Source organism: Pinus tabuliformis, chromosome J (genome assembly GCF_031772625.1).
Source record: "Pinus tabuliformis cultivar Carrire ecotype Pingquan chromosome J, CPIR1, whole genome shotgun sequence".
NCBI classification, from domain to species: domain Eukaryota; kingdom Viridiplantae; phylum Streptophyta; class Pinopsida; order Pinales; family Pinaceae; genus Pinus; species Pinus tabuliformis.
This window is the reverse complement of record NC_142295.1, coordinates 590,000,962-590,021,147: the sequence shown is the minus strand read 5'-3', so window position 1 is coordinate 590,021,147 and position 20,186 is coordinate 590,000,962. Positions and strand designations below refer to the sequence as shown.

The 20,186-nt window shown below is 39.3% G+C and overlaps 1 protein-coding gene and 1 pseudogene across 1 annotated transcript; both read right to left on the bottom strand.

The window, feature by feature from the left end:
- LOC149228367 (pachytene checkpoint protein 2 homolog pseudogene) overlaps positions 1-5,798 on the bottom strand; it is a 131,364-nt pseudogene extending 125,566 nt beyond the window's left edge.
- An 86-nt stretch (positions 5,799-5,884) lies between these two features.
- LOC149228366 (uncharacterized) lies at positions 5,885-6,328 on the bottom strand. The gene has a single exon (XM_089380755.1). The coding sequence runs from the start codon at positions 6,326-6,328 to the stop codon at positions 5,885-5,887; it is 444 nt and encodes a 147-aa protein (XP_089236881.1).
- Between the last annotated feature and the right edge of the window lie 13,858 nt (positions 6,329-20,186).

Here is a 20,186-nt window from a genome sequence, read left to right as displayed (position 1 = left end):
GAGCTTGATATCCTATGATCTTTTTAATTACTTAATACATGTTTCTAGTATTTATGCTCTCACTTATCTACTTGTCATTTTCTGTTGAATGTTGCGATGTACTATTAAATATTTCTTTTGAAACATTTTAGTATATTGTTTATTGTCAAAATTGTTAAGCATTGCAGATTTATTATTTGTTTATTTATCATTGACAGTAATTGTTGATGTTCAAAACATTAGATGAATAATTAGGTTTCATTTATGAGATAGAGTTTTTTGTTCATTTATTTCAGTATATTGCATGCAAATAAATATAAAATATAAAAGAAATACAAATTAATCATTCACGGTCTCTTGAAAGAGGGTCTTAAAAATTATTGTGTGGTTAACTAGACCCAAATTTTAGTTAGATTCAAACATTTATAGTAGTTTTTTTAAGCATTATTTTTAAATGAATTCCCCATCCCCCCACCCTCATTTTTATTTGACCTTTCAAGCCAATCCCACTCACACACATAGTAGTTTGTGTATTTTTGTAGTTAATTGTAAATATGAACTTATGTCATATATTCCCCCTAATTTAGTTTAATTTTAGTGTTCATTTAGTCAGTTGTAGGATATAATAGGCAATCGAGCCTTTGTTCTGGAGAATATACAACTAACCCAAATGAATAGGCGTCTAATTGGGACCCTAATCGAGAAAATAATCAAATCATTACAATTGGGAACATTTCCCACTATCAAAACAGTTGTGGGAAGCATTGCGGGAATCACTGGGTCGTTTATCATCTTACTTGACGAGCACTAGGTGGTTTTTCAACCCTCTTAGCAAGCACCTAGCGATTTATCATAAGTTCCCTCATTCCTAGTGCTTTATTATCCCTACAGCAAGCACCTTGGCTAGTTTATCACCCCTTTAAGCTAGCACCCTAAGTGGTTCATCAGCCCTTCTAGGAAAGAACTCATCACGCATCTCCTCAAGGCTTTCCTTGAGCTTCTCCAAGCTTGGACACACATAGTCCAAAACTTCATAGCATAGAGAATCTCATTCCCTTAGACTCAACAGGCCACACCAACACTTAACTAGTGCTCAAAATTTCTTTACAAATCAAATTCCTTCCAACAAAGTACCAACCAGAGACCAACCTCTCTCTTGCTTCTTAAATCCCTTTTTATATTTTTCTTATGCATCCCTTCATATTCCTTAGGGAAAGTTCTTTTCCTTTCTTTTTTTCTCTTTCTTTCTTGTTGGTTGTATATTTATTTAAGCAATAGTTCCAGCTAACACCACTCAAATTCATCTTCCTCTTCCTCTTCCCTCTTATATCGTGGATCTCTGGTCCCACTCTTCAATACATTTAAATATATTTTTAATAATTGAAATAAAAGTACAATCACCTTACAAAGATCAAGGGGAGTATATCAAGCATCTTACAAACCTCGACCCTTAGGGGGAACACTGTCCATGGTGTTCTTGTCAACAAGATACTAAAAAAAATTGAGCTTTATAAACAACCCTTACATCCACTTATTTAGCAATCAAAAGATGGGCACAACACCCTTATTTTCTCATCCATATCCCAAGTGGCTTCATTAGGTCCAAAGTGCTTCCATTACACCTTGACTTTCTCTATTACTCGATTCTAGAGCATGATTTTCCTTATGCATATTGGTTTTGGTTAGAACTCTCCCTCAGGTTCCACCTATATCATAGACCAATCAAAAACATGATTAGCATCATGAACATACTTCTTAAGAAAAGAAACATGGAAAACATCATGTGCTTTTACTGTGGGTATTAAGGCCAATCTGTAAGCCACTAGCTCCACTCTTTCCAAGATCCAAAATGGTCCATAATATCTAGGTGCTAGCTTGGCACATGGTCCCACTCTCAATGAAATTTTCCTTGGCTTAAAGTCGTGATAGACATGCTCTCCAACTTGGAACTCTTTATCCATTCTTTGTTGGTTTGCATAACTCTTTTGTATATCCTACAATTCCTTTAAATTTTGTTTTATCTTGATCGTCTCCTACCCCGTTTCCTTTAACATATCTTGCCCAATGATTATTCTATTTATGGGATTATCCCAACTGACATGAGTGTTGCATTTCCTACCATAAACTACCTCAAATGGACCCAATCCTAATGACTCTTGATAACCATTGTTATATGCAAATTCCCCCCTTCCCATTTCCTTGGTTGATGCATGACATACATCCTCAGCATGTCTTCCACGATTATGTTCCCTCTTTTTGTTTGACCATATGTTTGAGGATGGTAAGAACTGCTAAAATTTAGCTAGGGTCCAAAACCAACAAACAAAGACTTCCAAAAGCTGTAAGTGAAACTGGTCGTTTGATATTATCTTTTTAGGTGCTACTTGCAACCTAAATATTTTTTTCATGAAGATTTGAGCTATATCAATTGCTTTAAGAGTATATTTAATAGTTATAAAGTGATTTTCCTTGCTTAACTTATCCACTATCACCATGACAGCATCATGTTTCCTATATTTCTTGGGGAATCTTGTGATGAAGTCCATAGATATGACTTCATGTTTTCAGTTTGGGATTGGAATTGGTTGCAATAATACAGTTGGATGTCTACATTCTACCTTCCCGTATTGGCATTCCAAATACTTGGCAAGGTAGGTAGCCAAAAATATGCTTTCTTCATTGTTATTATCATCTTCTAGTAACCAGGATGACCTGAGTAAGGTCTCTTATGAAACTCATCCATAATAATTTTACTTATATCAGCTGAATCAAGCACATATTGTATGTTCTTAAACAACATTATGCCATCATTGGTGAGCTGGTGATTGTTGCTCCCATATCATTCTAGTTCTTTCTTCCAACACTTCATATATTGGTATTTCTCATCATGAATCAATGCCCCTTTAATTCTTTCCTTGATGTGAATTGAGCATGTGCTCATAGTTGCTAGGTGAAACTCTTGCAAACTCCTACTAAGTGAATTTCCCACATTATTCCATTTTCCTTTAATTTGCTTAATATCAAAGTCCAACTCATTGATCAAATCCAAACACCTAGCTTGTCTGGAATTTAGCTTGGGTTGGTCAAACAAATATTTCAATCCACCGTGGTTTATCATCAGCACAAATCTTCTTCCCAATAAGTAATGTATCCACATCTTTAAAGCATGAACTATAGCTGCCAACTCCAAATCATGGGTAACATAATTATTTTCATGATAATTCAACTTCCTAGATTCATAGAAAACCACATGCCATTTTGCATCGAGAATCCAATAAGTCCCTCCTTACAAGCATTAGTGCAAACTGCAAAATCTTTTTCTAGGTCAGTTATTTTCAAGTTAGGTTCACAAGTGAGTAACTTCTTCAATTGTTCAAAACTAGTTGCACATTCAAGTGTCCATTGAAATTTTACTCCTTTTATTCATAAAACAATGATGGGATGTCCAATATTTGAGAAGTTACGAATGAACCTTTGATAATAACTAGATAATCCCATAAAGGATCTTATCTCCATTACATTCTGGGGAGTGGGCCATTCCATTATTATTTTGATCTTCTCTGGAATACTAACCACTTCTTCCTTTGAAATTACATACCCAAAGTAGTGAACCTAGATTTGGAAATCTCACACTTGTTGAGTTTTGCGTGAAATTTATGCTCCCTTAGTAGTTGTAGAACAACTCTCATGTGGCTATCCTCATGTTTTTTTTCCTCTCAATATACTAAGATATCATTCACAAATAATGCAAAAATTTATCCAAGTATGGTCTGAGCACATTATTCATCAAGCACATGAAAGCAATTGGAGTGTTTGTTAGCCAAAAAGGTACCACCACAAACTCATAGTGGCCATACCATGTTCTGAGATCATTTTATGAATATCTTTTTCTTTGATTTGGACCTTATGCTATCTGAACCTCAAGTTGATTTTGGTGAATACATCGGCCCCTTTCAGTTGTTCATTTAAATCATGACTTTTTTTTTCCCGAGGAGAAAATGACATAATTTCCATTAATTTGTGAAAATTATAGGCATATGCAAGTATTGTGACCGTAGTCAACTGTGAAGAGTTTGTAATAAAGCCAGAACTGTAAATTTCTACAAAATGACCCTGTGTTGGGTATACTAATGGTTGCTAATCATATACAAAATAGTTACATATTTCAAAATTACACCATTGGTGATTTCTGTTATGTTTCCAAAAAGAGATATAGACAAAAAAAGATAGACTGCTAAAATTAGGACCTGTCTGCCCTCTGTAGTTCTAGTTCCATATATGGTCTGTGGAAAAAGTGATAGGTTCACTCAGGTAAGTGCTCTGTAATCATCCATTCTCCTCAAGGGCAATGTGTTTCCTCTTTTGATAGCTTGTCCGCACCTTCATTACGCTCCCTATAGATATGAGTGCATGAGACATGATCAAAATGTGTTTTGAGAAACATAATATCATCCAAAATTGTTCTGAGAGTATATGCATGGCATGATGTTGTGTCATTGAACCAGTTTATGACTATTTTGAAGTCTCCAAATATTTGTATGTGTCTGTACTATTTTTGTATTGCAAAGTATAAGAGGTGACAGAGTGAAAGCAACTCTGCATAATTATTTGTGCCCTCTCCCAACCCCATGCAAATGTGAAAGAAATGTGAATCAGACAGATGAAGGATAATGCCTCCACCACATCCTTGTGCTTGTGCTGCACCATCGAAGTAGGCCCAGGGGTGTTCTTTGTCTATCAGTTCCTGTGTGATGTTCTAGGACCTAAATGCTTGTTCCTTTGTCAGGATTTCCCCATAGCTCATACAGATTTTTGGAGGAATCAATGACCATACTATATTTCGGCCCCTAAATGTAATGTTGTTCCGGCACATCCATATGTGCCAGCAGACCAAAAGTGGTAGGTTCCGAGCTCTCGGCTCTGATGATGTTTCCCACCACCTATCCCAGGCATTTGGGATATCGTCACCACTCCAGGAAAGTGTGATTCTTAGTGTATGCAGGACTTGAGTCTAGATGTGTTAGGTTGTGGTACATGAGAGGAATAAATGGTGGTTCGATTCCTCCTCTGCATGGCATAATACACACCAAGTCAGGCCTGGAAATGCCTGTTTCCTGAGGTTTGTTCCTGTAGGTGTTTTGTCCATTAAAATGTTCCACATCAGTAATTTGGTGAGAGGAGGGGCTTTTAACTTCCATAGATGACTCCACCAACTCTTCAGTCTGTCCGGCTTGTGGCCAGCATGTATGATTTCATACCCTTCCTTGGGGGAGTAGTGACCTTTCTTTGAATATCCCCAGATCAATTCATCCTCCTCATCTCTAAGGCGCACATGGGATTCTATTAATGTCTGCAAATAATTTCTCCATTGTCTTTTCCATTGATCTGGAATGTCCCATGCCTCCCCTATTTTCCATGCTTGTTGATATATGGTAGTGTTGTGAGGGTCCCCAAGATGAGTGATGTAGTGTACTCCATTGAGGTTTAGCAGGTTAATCAAATCCGGTGGAAGCTGATAGGAATTTCTACTGCCTATCCATGGATCAATCCCAATCCAAACAGACTCACCATTTCCAATCCTCCAGATGAGGCCCCTTCTAATGATGGGAAGAGTGTTTATTACAACCCTCCAGATTACTGATATACCCTTCCTATTCCAAGAGGGTCGTCTTAGCCAGTCCAAGGCAGTGCTCGGCCAAATGTATTTGTGGGTGACCACCTCCATCCAAAGGCTCTTGTGCTTCAGGAGAAGCCAGCCAAGCTTTGCTGCCAATGCCTATGAAAAAGCCGGGAGATGTTTTAAGCCCCAACCGCCCCATTTTTTAGGAGTTGTGATCCTACTCCATTTTACCCATGCATAGGGCTTTCCTTCTTTGTGTCCCTTCCATAGGAAATGACTACAAACTCATTGAATCCTATGTAGTATCCCCAGGGGGATCCAGGCCAAGGACATCCAAAAGACTGGGGTTGCTTCCAGCACTGCTTTTATGAGCACCAGTCTTCCAGCTCTGGAAAGTAAGTGATGGCTCCAATTATTTAATCTTTTTTCCACCTTTGCAATCAACCAGGTCCAGTCTGCAATTTTATAACTATCTGCTTTTATCCTGAAGCCCAAGTACTTCAGTCCATCCTTCAGTGCCAAGGTTTGGTAGGGGAAGTTTTGCAGTGCTAGCTGAGTTTCTTGTTGTGTGCAGTCAGAGAAGGATATAGTAGATTTTTCCCCATTTATTTCCATTCCTGTAGCAGCACTGAAGAGCTTCAATATCTCTGTGAGGGTGATGATGTCCTGTATTCCCCCATCTAGGAATATGAGTATATCATTAACAATAACAGATGTGCTATATGGCATTGTTCCGAGACCTTAAGGCCCCAAAGTCTCCCTCTCTTCTCTGTCACTATCAGTATGCTCAGCCCTTCCATAATCAGTAGAAAAAGTAGGGGGGATAAGGGGAAACCCTGTCTGATTCCCCTCTCCGCCTGAAAGGTTTGGTAGGCTGACCCATTACTTAGGATTGAAAATGAAATTGAAGTGATGCACCCCATAATCCATCTAATAATTACCAGTCAGAATAGTAGATGGGTAAGTATCATCCTTAAATATAACCAACTAGCCTTGTCAAATGCCTTTGAGAGATCAATTTTAAGCAACACCCCTTTCAGATCCTCCAACTTGATGGAGTGGAGGGCCTCTTGGGCAGAACCAATGGCTTCATGGATTTGTCTACTTTGTAGGAAAGCAAATTGCTCTTTAGAGATGTGTTCGGATAGGATTGGCTTGATGTGATTTGCAATGATCTTTGCAATAATTTTGTAGAGGTAGTTGCAGAGGGATATAGGGAAAAAGTCATTGAAGGAGAGTGGGAATGAGGGAAATAAAGGTAGATTTTATGGGAGAAAATATGCGGCCAAGAATGTGACTTTCTTCCACCACCCCTAGCAGGTCCGGTCCAATGATGTCGAAGAAAGCAAGGAAGAATTCCACAGACCAGCCATCCAGTCCCGGGCTTTTGTCCTTCTTGAACCACTTGAGAGTGTTTTCTAATTCCCCCATGGAGACAGGTTTAATGAGATCCTCCATCTCATCAGGTTCCACAAAGCCAGGGAAGTGGCCTGCAATACTGATGATTTCAGCAATTGATGTTCCTGGAGGGGCTTTGAATAGTTGCTTGAAGTGTGAGATACCCAAATGGGCGAGTTGTGGGTGTGTGTTTGCAATCTGATCCAGGTCTGAGGGCATCTGCCAAATAGTATTGTTGGCTTTCCTTCCATTTGCATATTTATGAAAGAACTTTGTGTTGACATCCCCTGCTTGGAGCCAGGTTGCCCTACTTCTGAGTCTCCATGTTTCTTCCTGATCAAGTAGGATCTTAGATCTCTGAGCCTCCAGATCTACTAGATGTAACTTAGCTTTGATGGATAAGAAACCTTGCCCACTTTCATTCGTTAAGGAGGCCAACTGTGATTCGATGTCAGCTAGGGTGTGGTCATCCCTATCCTTTTTCCTTTTTTCCCACTCAATGGTTAATCCCTTTAGTTGTTTCAGGTTTCTATAGAACCCTTCAGCCTTCCTCTGGTCCATGAGTGGGGGCTGAGCTTGCCAAAAATCTGAAACCATCTTGACATAGTCGGGGTCCTTTAAACAGGTGGAGTTAAATTTATAAGGTACCCTAGGTTTTCGGGATGAGCCAGCCACTTCCAGGTATATGGGGGAGTGATCTGATATTCCCCCTGAACCCACCCATTGCTTGTAGATGGAGAGGGATTGAAGGAGGTCTTCCTGAATAAGGTATCTGTCTAGCCTTCGACCAAGGGTTGCTTCTCCAGTCCATCTGTTATGCCATGTTGGCATCTTCTTGTTCATGGGGACATCTATGAGTCCATATTGTTCCAGGAGGGTGCTCAGCTATTCTGAGAGGGGGTCTAGCTACGAGTGGTGCCCCCAGGATTCCTCATGTCCAATGGAGAAATTCAGGTCACCCCCTAGTATTGAAGAATTGTTGATCAAGGGATTTTCCAGAAAGGATTGCCAGAAGGCAAGCCTATTTTGATTAGGGGCATAGATATTAATGATATGGAGTTGTTTTCCCAATTCAGCCGAGAAAATTTCCATGCCCAGGAAACCCTGACCACCCCATGAAGAAATCACCCTTATAGATAGAGGATTTATCCCGATGGCTAGGCCTCCAGATCTTCCTGCTGCATCCAAAGCTTGGAGGTGCCAGCCTGGTAAGATGGCTTGAAGGGTCCTAACAATTGTTCATATGGGCTAAGGGTTTCTTGGAGTAGTATCATGTCACAGGGTATACATTGCAAGAGTCGCTTGAGGGCCAATTTTTTGGAAGGGTTGGCCAAACCCCTATAGTTGTAGGAAAGCCACTTCATCAGGGAACAGAGTCAAGGGTGTCAGTTGCTCTAAGTGCCCTTTCAATGGTGTTCTGGCGCCCTTGGGCCACATCTGCCCCGCGGATTTGATGGCTTTGGAAATCTTTGATGGTCTGCCCTGGGAGGGTTTGGGCTCGATGGGGGGGGGGGATGCCTAGACCCAGCAGATTAGGGTTTTTCAGATGACGAGAGCGGAGATTGTATGAGTGCAAGCCTAAGGCAGTAGGGGAGTGAGGGGGATGGTGGAGGTGACTCTGTCCATGGACCGTCAGTGGGGTGGTAGAAAAAATGGGGGAGAGGGGTTCGAGCACATAGTTGATGGGGGTAATCATGCTAGAGATGGATGCAGAGTGTGCCAGAGATGCATTTAAATTATTAGAAAACAGAGCGGATAGGGAATAGATGCATTACCCGTTGTAGGAGTGACCTCCGCAGCAGACCGGGATCGAGTCAGTGGAGGGGATATAGGTGGTATCTGTGGAGCACTGGTTTGTTGTGCAGTGACTCCATCCGCAACCTTTGAGTGATCCGGACCTGAGGGTTGCTCATCCACAATCGGGTCTTCCATCTGACGATGCTTCGTTCCCCTTGAAGTAGCACGTGAAGAAGGAGTCAGCAGTGGACAGTCCTTGTAGAGGTGGCCGACCTTATGGCATCTTCTACAACGAAAGGGAACACCTTCATAGTCCAGGTTTTGACGACGTGAGAAATGTCTCCAATGGAGGGTTATCTTTTCCTCCAGCCCCTCCCTTGTGTCCAAATGCACCAGGATACGCGCCATTGTCATGATTCTAGTCTTTTTGAAGGATTGATCGTGTTATAGGTATGTGCCCAGGGCATCTCCAATGCACTTGAATACAACAGGGGTCCAAAACTACATCAGGAGGCCCGACAAACAGACCCAGGTTGGCTCAGTTCCCAGTGGTTCCCTCTCCGGGTCAAAAAGTGGATCCCATCTTTTTAGCAGGACCGAAGAAAATTCTATGTGCCAAAAATTGGATAAGATCCAGTCTGTGTATTCCTCCCTATGGAAGCGCAGGGCAAACCACCCACGAGCCAGTACTTAGATGATGGGCAGTTCTTTTAGCAAGGATCCCCAAATCTCGGTGGCTCATAGGTGGAGAGGCTCGATAGTGTAGTTTTTGCCACACACACGACCGACAAGTACCTTCTTTGCAGTCTCTGCAACTTCACCCCTCGAAATGTCTTCACCTAGTGCTAGGTTGATGTCTTTATCCACTGTTTTAAGGAACTTGCCTTTCTTGGGCTTGTTCGAGTGATGAGCAGTCAGATATTCCTTAAGGAGACCATAGTAGCCCTAGTTTACAATTTGGGGAGTGGAAGGAATAGATTTAGGGTTTGGTATCAGAGAACTGAAATAGCCGAAGTGGATAGGGGTGTTAGGGTTAGGGCTACCTGGGTTTAGGGTTGCACTGGAGAGGGAAGGATTATTGAGGGATGGAGGCCTGGACAAATGGATGTGCGAGGTGGATGGGGTGTAATGTGGAGCGGATATGTGGGGGAGCTGGGGTAGGGGAGCGTCGAAAGTGGGCGAGGGCTGTAGGTAGGTTCCAAGTAGGTTTAGGGTAGTCGGAGACAGAGGGGGGCAGTCCAGACCAGGGGCGTCGTCAATGTGAACAGAGGGCGGGGGATGAGGCACAGAAGGACCTAGGCGGGCCTGAACGGAAGGTGCAGCTGACAAAGGGCGCAGGGTTGCAGTGAAAGGACCCGAGCCCGACACGGGGCATTGGTGAGACCATATAACCTCCTAGGGATGAGGGTCCTCCTCATAGTCTACCTCATCCAGCTCCATAGTAACCGAAAGTAAATGGTCGGAGGTAATTACTGTTGTCAAGGTAAGAATATGGGACGGAGTGGAAACCAGGTAACTACCAAATGATGAACCGAAGTCATTTAAATCATCACTTATGGGCAATGGATACTTATTTTTCGTTGTTGCTTTATTTAATTGTTGGTAGTTTATGCATAGACACAACGTTCCATATTTCTTATTGACTAACAGAGTTGGGGCCCCCCACGGCAAAACATTAGGTCTTATGTACCCTTTCTCCATCATTTCTTGTAGTTGTATTAATTCAATGAGTTTTGGGGTGCTCATTTAGTAAGTGGTCTTCATTTTTGGCACTATTCTATGGATCAGCTCAATAAGGAAGTAAGTATCTTTGTTGGTCAACATTCCTAGCAATTCATCCAAGAACACATCGTTGTATTGCTTCAACATTGGGTATGTTTCAAAAGGGTCTATGTTGGCTTCTTTTTCTTCCTTCACTTGGATATCATAAAGGGCGCAACCCTTTCTACTGCAACATTTTACCTATAACGTTGATATCATTCTGAGGGAAATTGACCTTCTAGTTCCCCGCATTGTTATCGGTTCTCCTTCATCATTGAGACATTCCAGTGCTTTATCATAGGAGTCAACATTTCTTTTTGTGGGATTCCAACCAATCCATTCAAATCAAAATTTCATAAGACCCTAATGGCAGCAAAATTATCTTGGTCATACTGGTATTACCACTAATTTCCACAGGGAAAAACTCGATCATGTTGGTTATCCACCTCTTTGTTCCTATAGCTAACTAAACCAACCATGAATTCTCATGTATTTTCCTTGGCAATCCAAAATTATTTGCAATCTTAGGACTAATGTAGCTAAAATTTGTTCCAGGGTCAGTTAAAATTGAAATAGGTAATTTTTTAACTACACCTTCCATTTGAATAACCACAACTTGTTGGTCTTCCTTCCTATCTTTCCAATGCAACATAAATCTTGGTTATGATTTGGGTCACATCATTCACAGTTGTTAATTCTTGTACGTTGTATGTATTCATTTAGTGTGTTGTTCTTAAGGGAAATTTCTCCGTAGGTGGTTTTCTTCATAAGTCAAACATTGCATAGGCCCTTTCATGGACCCCTCAGCTTCTTTATTTACTGACTTCAAGGGTTTGTTTTTGTTGATGATTACGGAATCTTGTTGATATGCATTCCTGGTAGAGGCATTAAATTTTCCATTACTTCCTCCTCGCTTATATTTTGATGTATTTTTCCCTCTTCCTTTGAAATTTCCCTTATCTTTCTTCTTCCCATAAGTTTGTCCCTCAATCTTATGCTTGGATTGTTCATAGCAGTTTTTGGTCTTCTAGATGGACTCCTCCATTGTTTTTGGTTCATCAAAATCTATTATGTCCTTGTATGCATATGGTAATCAATTGAGATATATTTGTATATTAGTCTTCTCTAAGGTACATACCTCAATAATTAAAATCATATGCTTGTATACTCCTCAGAAGTCAGTTGTCCTAACTTGTGTTCATAAAATTATTTAGCCTTGCTATCCTAATATTTCTCGGATATGTACTTCTCCCAAAAGTATTTTTCAAACATCCTCCATAATAGCTCCTTCACTCTAAAGTCTTTGATGTTCTTGAGATCCTCCCACCATATATCAGTCTTTCCTTTTAGATTGAAGATAACCACCCTGCCCTTCATGTTTTGTGAATAATAATGAAACTTAAATTACTTCTTCACTGCGGGATCCAACCCTCTAGATCTTTCACTTTCTTCACTTCTTCATCAAAGATGGGAGGATTTTCTTTCTTGAATTCTTCTTGCTTGGGACCCTTCCTGCTCTTCCTTTGGTAATGGTGTCACTTACTTGTAGTGTCTTGAGCCGAGCCAATATGTTCCTCCTTCTGCATGTTTTTTATTTTCTTTCTTTACTGGCTTCCCTCTACTCTATTAATATCTAGCTTATGCCTTTGAATATTCGATGGACTATGCTTGGGACTGTATCTATCATGATGGTTGGTACCAAGTTGGGGTTGTCTCTACCTTTGCAGATATGATATATGCTACAATATTACAACATTCATTTCTGCTTTCCTCTCTTGTTCTCTGAAAATATTCCTGTTATCTGCCTTACAAGTTCTTAATTTAACTCTTAGGTTTCTAAAGGTGTCCATTAATTCAGGAGTGTCCTCCTCTTTCATCTTCCTAACTAGTTGGCTCTTCTTCAAGACCCTGTTGAGATCTATTTATACCATACTTCTCTAATTTGATCCTCATATTTTCTTTTTCTTATTGTACCTTGACGATTTCCTATATGTTGTTACATACACACAACTATTCACCAACCCAAAATGAAAAGGAAAATAAGCATCGCTATCCATCACCTTGGATTATGTTAAGTTGAAGTCATCTATAACAAAAAATATTCATTAGTACAGAGATAAAGTAATAAATCAATAGTTCTATCCACAAATCATTACATCAATCACAACAATACACATATTTTAACAAGGAGGGGATTTTAGCAGTTCAAACATTAATCTCGGTCTGTGCATGTGATCCTTTCCAGATCCATTATTTGAACTTTGCTTTGATACCACTTTGTAACATTCTCTCCCACCCCCTCAAGATTGTTCTTGAGCAGTGGAAGGTGTTACCTTAAAACTTACCAAATCCTCAAGGTCTATTATATGATGGGGTACTAAAAACCCTAAAATTTTAACTCCCTCGGAATCCAAAACAACACCACCATCGTGACGGGCTCATCAAGATATTTTTGATGATATAAATTTTATTAAAAATTTCCACACAGATCAAAATTTATGAGCTTCTAAAGTCCACCATTTAATACTTGCCACATAGGCAAGATTCTTCCATGTGGCACCGACGTGATGCCTATGTAACACCCACATGGTGACCATGTGACACCCACTTGACACCTATGTGGAAACTTACATGTCTCTGGACCCAGCTAATTCAGACCCTCAATCCCGATAGCACCCTCTTTCCTAGTGGTTTATTAGTCCTATAGAAAGCACATTGGGTGGTTTATCATCCCTGTAGGCAAGCAACCAAAGTGGTTTATCAACACTTCTAGGAAATTACTCATCACCCATATCTTCATAGATTTCCTTGATCTTCTCCATTCTTAGACATACATAGTCCCTCAGTATTAGCAGGCCACACTAGCACTCAAAATTTATTTTCTCAATGCAAAAATAAATAAATAAAAGGACCAACTAGAGACGAACCTCTCTTTTGTTTCTCAAGTCCCTCTTTATATTTTTCTTGTTTTTCCTTCGTGTTCCTCAGGGAATGTTCTCTACATATTCTTTTTTCTTTCTTGTTGGTTTTATATTTAATTAAGTGGTGGTGCTAGCTAACACCACTCAAATTCATCTTCCTCTTCCCTCTTAGATCTTGGATTTGTGGTCCCACTATTTAGGGCATTTAAATAAATTTGTAATACTTGAATTAAAAGTAAAATCACATTAGAAAGATTAGGGGGAGTATACCAGGGGTGTTACAGTTTTATAATGATTGTTCAGTGTGCAGAGAGTGAGGAGTTATAAAGAGAATTTGGTATTGAACAATTTTAGTTATTGATTTCCACATGCATATACTTTTCATAATAACATTGAAATAAAAATGCCTACCCTAGTTGACAATTTATGTGTTTGCAGTTAATTAGTTCTAATTAAAAAATAATAATTTTCCCAATAGTTGTAACTATTGATTTTATAACTAAATTACTCAAGATAACAAACTCAGTGCCTAGTTAAAGGTCCATCAACCGAACCAAACCAAGTCAATTGAAACAAAATGTTAAGAAAACCCAATGGCTTGATGCCTAATTAACAGATCTAAAAGGTGACAAGATTGGAGTTCTTTTAGTTGATTTTTTTGTCAATTAGACTAACCTCGGGTCAAAGGAGACATTTTAGTTATCTAAGTGGCACATTATCATGGTGCTCGGTTAACATGAATGGGGATTTAAAAAATTGGCTTTTCTTGAAAGAAACACTTATGGAATTTTTATTCCTAGATATAGATGTTAGATGTCTTTATTCCAGCTCTAGGTCATATGGTTTGGGGAGGTTGAGACCAAGAGCTTCATTGGGAGAGGTATAGAAGGGTGGAGATCTAGAAATATGACTTTTTATAAATAAGGACACATGTTGGATTTGGATGTTGATAATTGATGAGATTCATTTCACTTCTTGAAACAACTTGCATATTTTGTAGCATCATATTCCAACATCTACCTTTCCTCCATTGATATTTTCTATCAATTAAAAGAAACTAGATCCAAAAGTTTGGAAGTATAGAAATCTAGAACTATTTGAAAATGCCTTATTTTGAAATCTTGGATCTAGATGCCAACAAGGAAAACAACATGGCTCTTATAATGTTTACTAATGTGACATGATTATCTAGCATGCTAACATGGCTAGATGAAACAGCTAGATAACATGACATGTTGATATGGCATGTAGATATGGTGCATCAAACCAGCTTTGTTGTCATAGAGGAGCTAATGTGGCCACTAAGTTAGTGTTTTTGAAAAATGCAGCAATAAATTCTCAATTTTATTATGCCTTGATTAAATTGAGAAAATTTTGAATTTCCACATCAGCAGACAACTTGGATGCAGTAAACTTGTGTGGCATGGCTTGTGTCACCCAGTTTACTCAGTAAATTTGCGTTGGAGGAGTTAGAGTTCAGTAAAGCATATGTGATTGTTACTTTCTAGCAATCAAAGTCAGTTATCTCAAGTTGTTTTCAGCTAAACTAGTTCCAACTATTGGAGGAACTAGTGGAAGGTCAGTTGTTCAATGGGACTTCAGTCAAACTAAGTGATCAATCAGCCCAAAATAGCTAGTACATGCAGTGATATTGAGTTCCCCAGCTATGGTGGAGATTCCAAGGTAGTGTAACATCAATTGTAGACTAGTCTTGAGTATACAGGTGTTGCATGCAGTTGTACGATCAACCTTGGGAATTGCCCAATCCATTTTGGAGATATTCCTAAATAATGGGGGCCTAATTTCTTAGGAATTGTGCAAGGAAATAGGAGCTCAAGAAGAGGAAGAATATGACTAAGTTTGGGTCAGAGATTCTCAATGAGTAGAGATATAGGTTATTCACTTGTAGGTTATGCTCAGTTGAGCAAAGAAATTGTAATACATCTCGATTCATCAGATTAAGGTAAGCGGGAATTAGGGTTTTTATCATATTTCTTTCCCTAAGAAAGATATTGTGTGCATGTGTGTTATTTACTATTGCGTGTCTAAAATTTTTATTCTAAATTGTGAATTAACTTCTGCATAGCAATAGGGTAGCTTTGTGTCTTGTGATTTTGATTAAATCTTCATGAGCAGTTGCAAATCTACACCATAAGTTCTACATGGTATCAGAGTAGGATTCACATTAGAGCAGGAATTTCGAAGTTGTTTCTCAGGAGGTTCAAATTTGAAGTTCAATGAAGGAATATCTCTTTAGATTTGAGAAGATGGCCTTCAATGGACTGAGGCTATAATATTCCTTGGAAGGTGTCTCTAATTTCATCACATGGAAGGATCGCATGGAGGCAATATTAGATGACAATGGATTGCTAGAATACATAAATACAGAGGTTACAAAACCATTGGAATCTAATGCCCATAACCTTGCTCAGTGGAAGAAATATGTAGCCAAGGTGAGAAGAATAATCTTGGAGGGAGTGCAGGATCACATTGTCTCAAATCTCAACTGAAAAGAAACTTTGTTTGCAATGTGGAAAGCATTGACAGAATTGTCTGAGAATAGTAGTGACCATAGGAACATAGCACTCAAGGATAAACTTTGAAGTATCAAGATGCATAAGAAAGATAGTATTCCATAGTATCTGAGCAGGTTCACACAATGTCATGATGAACTTGGTGGGGTTGGTGTTAATGTTCTAGAATATGACTTAGTAAACCTAGGCCTTCCGAAGAGCTGGCACAACTACCAAGAATCAATGAACGAGAGGGAGAAACGACTGAATTAGCAACACTTATGGTCTGATTTGGTACAGGAGGAAATAAGGCAGAATACTAGAGATGGGACTTCATCCAACGGAAAGGATGAAGAAAACTTTGCATTGATTGGAAAGGGAAAGACATGAAAAGGGAAGAAATCTCAAACCAAACTAGAGTCCATCCAAGGGGACAAGAAGAAATATTTTTCCAAAATTAAATGCTTCCATTGTCATGAATTTGGGCACTATGCCACCAAGTTTCCACACAAAACGAAAAGCAAGAATACCTCAGGAGGAGTAGCAGGTGAAGCCTTGGCTTCACAGTTCGAGCTTGACTTTACCCTTATCACATGCATGGCCAACACAATGATGGGGAGTGTGTGGTACTTGGACTCAGGTGCATTATTCCACATGAAAGGGTGTAGAGAGTGTTTCAGTGACCTCAAGGAGAAATACTTGCAGATGCACATTGAGCTGGGAGACGATGGAAGGTACATCTCAACCAAGGTTTGCACAATCGCCTTTCAGAGGGAATCAAACTCCCCTCTCAGGCTCAAGGATGTCATGTTCATTTTGGGCGTAAAGAAAAATTTCATATTTGTTGCAGTTTTGGAATATCATGGTTATGATGTGATCTTTAGAAAAGGAAAGGAATTCCTGAGACACATAGCCACAGGACAAGTGAAGAAGATCGATTTTTGGCTAAAGAACCTGTATAAGCTAGATGTGGAAGATTGTGCAACATTAAGAAAAAATACAGACAAGGTGTAGAGTCGCGATGTTAGTGAACTTTGGCATAAAATACTTTTCAATTTGCATCATGGTACCCTGAAGATTATGTAGCAAATAACCATAGGCATCCCCAAATGAGCACATGAGTAATAGTATGTATGCAAAGGATGTACTTTGGGGAAGTACACAAACACCAAATTCCATGATTGGGACAACAAAGCACATGCAGTTTTAGAAAGGATCCACTCTGATGTTTGTGAGCCTTTCTCAATGGCCTCCACTACCAAGCATAAATATTTTGTCATTTTTATTGATGAATTCTCACGAAAGTGTTGGATCTTCTTCATGCAGAAGAAAGATGATACATTCTCCAAGTTCATAGAATTAAAGGCACTGATTGAGAAAGAAATATCCAAGAAGGTGAAGGCTCTCAGGAGCGATAATGCAGGTGAGTAAGTGTCAAAATGCAGGTGAGTAAGGGTCAAATGAATTGAAAATTTTATGTGTGAGTAAGGGTCAATTGCATGTTTTCTTGTTGTAAGCATGCTATCAAAGCATTTGCCTCTGTCAACTTGTCTTCCAACTTTTTGATCTCAGCTTCCTTATCCATTATGATTTGCTTTGCAACTTTTTCCTCGTGACCTTTCTCCACATCTGTCACATTGGTACATGGATGAGTGAATTCCTCATGCTGTGGGGATGCTCTATGTTCACCTATTGTAGGCTTGGCCCTTTCAACAATATTTGGAGAAAACACAAGCCTTTTTCCTCTGGAATAAGTCTTAGTCACTTCTGCCCTAAAATTCCTCTTGGTAGGTCTGCTTGAAGAAGCAACCTTTTGATGTGATGGTGAGTTTAGAGGTGTTGATTCACCACTAGATATAGCTAGAGAAGCTGAGGGAAAAGCTGAGTTTGCAAATCCATCCCAATACAAATTAACCTGTTCCAATTGACGAAAAACTAGAATTTTCACCAAGCCATGATGAAATAGTTTAGCATGATGATTTTCTCCCATCTTTTGTACCTTCTCTATCATTTTCTTAGGCTTCTGTAAAGATAGTAAGGCAATTTGAGTTTCTTCACACCGGTGAAATGCATCAAAAGCCTCATGTGGTATTGATATAGCCTTGAATACTTACCCTCACATGTAAAATATTTCCTGATCAATTTCATGAGAGGGGCATATCTGTCTAGCAAATGTATGAATGGAAAAACATGTCTTGGAGTTGTCTTATATGGTGTTTTCAAGTACACCTTGTAACTTTGAAGGTCAATGTTTCTTTTCTTAAACCAATTTTATCCAGTGTTTAGAATCCCTGTATATGTGGAGATGACTTCCCTTGAAAGAGTGAACTCAACTCTCGCTATAGTAACTTTATCCCTACTTAACTTGGTGGCAAAAGCACTGGTCAGTTGGTCATGAAACCTAAGTTGTTCAATTCTCTGACAAAAGGCAAGACAACCTGCATCTTCAAATGATTTTCTGAAGAAAGGGGATGATATAATTTCTTGAATTGAGGTAGGCTCATATCTAATGACCTTCCCTCCTTTGTGCTCTTTTGTTCATATGTTTCAAACTCCATGGTAACACCTAGCTCTATGGGAGAGAAATTAGGATTTTACTTGTAGGAAAACAGGGGATTTAGATATCTTGAGGAAATTAAGGGAAATGAACGGGACAGGGAACTGGTAAATTCTTAGGAGAATTTGGGAGGATATTAAGGGATGTTATGGAGCTAAGGAAGGTGGAATTTGAAAATTTTTGTGAGGGGAAGGGTTTTAAAGAAGGGAAACATGGTCCTAGCCTAGGAAAGTGTACTCTAGGTAGGGTTTGTGTAAAAAATGATGGAATTTAAGGATGGGTTTGATAGAGGGAGTTTGGGAATGTGTGATTAGGATAGGAGAAGGTGTATAAGCATTAGGATACAAGTTTTGATAACAATTCTACCATGGAAATAATGAAATCATGAAAACCGTTTTCAAAACCCTAGGAGAGGGAAATGAAACTTAGCAACACAACTAAGAGATTAATTGAGCAAATAAGAGGCCACCAACCTGGATTGAATATGACAGAACTGAAATGTGATGAAAGAAACCATTGCAAGGAAGTTCATAGCTCTTTGATGAAAAACGCAGCAGTCCAAGGAAATGCGCAGCACAACATGAGGATATGCACAGTGCTGAAGAGAAACTGGGCTTGGGCATGCAAAGACTGATCTTTAGGTGACAAATTCAATTTTTCTTGGTGGAGTAATGTCTTGGAAAATGAAATGAGCAAATGGAGAGTGAGTTGGACTCCTTTATAGCTTGTGGAAATCGATTTTTTACTTACATGTGGTAGTGGACCCACCATCATTTTTCATAACTTGACTTTGATGTATCTTTACAATGAAGCTTCATAACTTTATGAAATTATTTCATTATAAATGAGATAAAAAGCATGCTTTAAACCCTTTATTGACAACTTGACTTTCACTACTCCTTTATAAAATTATTTTAATGGTGACATGACCAATTTTCAGGAAATTAACCCTATGACCTAGTGGTGACCCAACATGGACTTATGAGATGAATTATGACCATAATGACTATGGGACTCTTCTAACAGTAATTTGACTTGACCATGATGGTGTTGATTGACCATGGAACTGAAAGGAGTAGTAAAGACTGAACCTCACTAACCAATGACCAAATTTTTATTGAAAAGCTATTCAAAACCATAAAAATTTGACCTAAGACCCTAGTAAAAAAAAAACTTTGTAAGAGCACATTTGATCACTAGTGACTGACATGACTGACAGGCACTAATAGATGCAATGGTGGAGGAATACAGATCCATTATAAAGAACATTTTTTGGAAAGTCGTCCCAAGACTAGCAAATAAATCAATTGTGGATTCGAAATGGATCTTCAAGGTAAAGCAGGTAGCAGAAGAAAGCAAAGAGAAGTATCAGGCCAGATTTATGGCCAAGGGGTACTCTCAAGTTGAGGGAATTGACTATGAAAATACCTTTGCTCCTGTAGCAAGGTACTCATCCATTAGATCAATTCTTTCTCTAACTACACAGATGGGGTGGAATATCCACCAGATGGATGTAAAAATAGCATTTCTTAATGGGGTTTTTTAGGAGTATGTGTACATCGAGCAACCAGAAGGTTTTGAGACATTTGATTGGAAGTCTCATGTGTGCAGACTCAAGCAAGCATTGTACGGTCTTAAAGAAGAACTATGTGCTTGGTACACCAAGATCGATAACTATCTCACCGGTTTGGGCTTCACCA

Coding starts and splice junctions, on each gene's coding strand:
- LOC149228366 (XM_089380755.1), bottom strand. CDS start 6,328: ATGCCATATAGCACATCTGTTATTGTTAATGATATACTCATATTCCTA.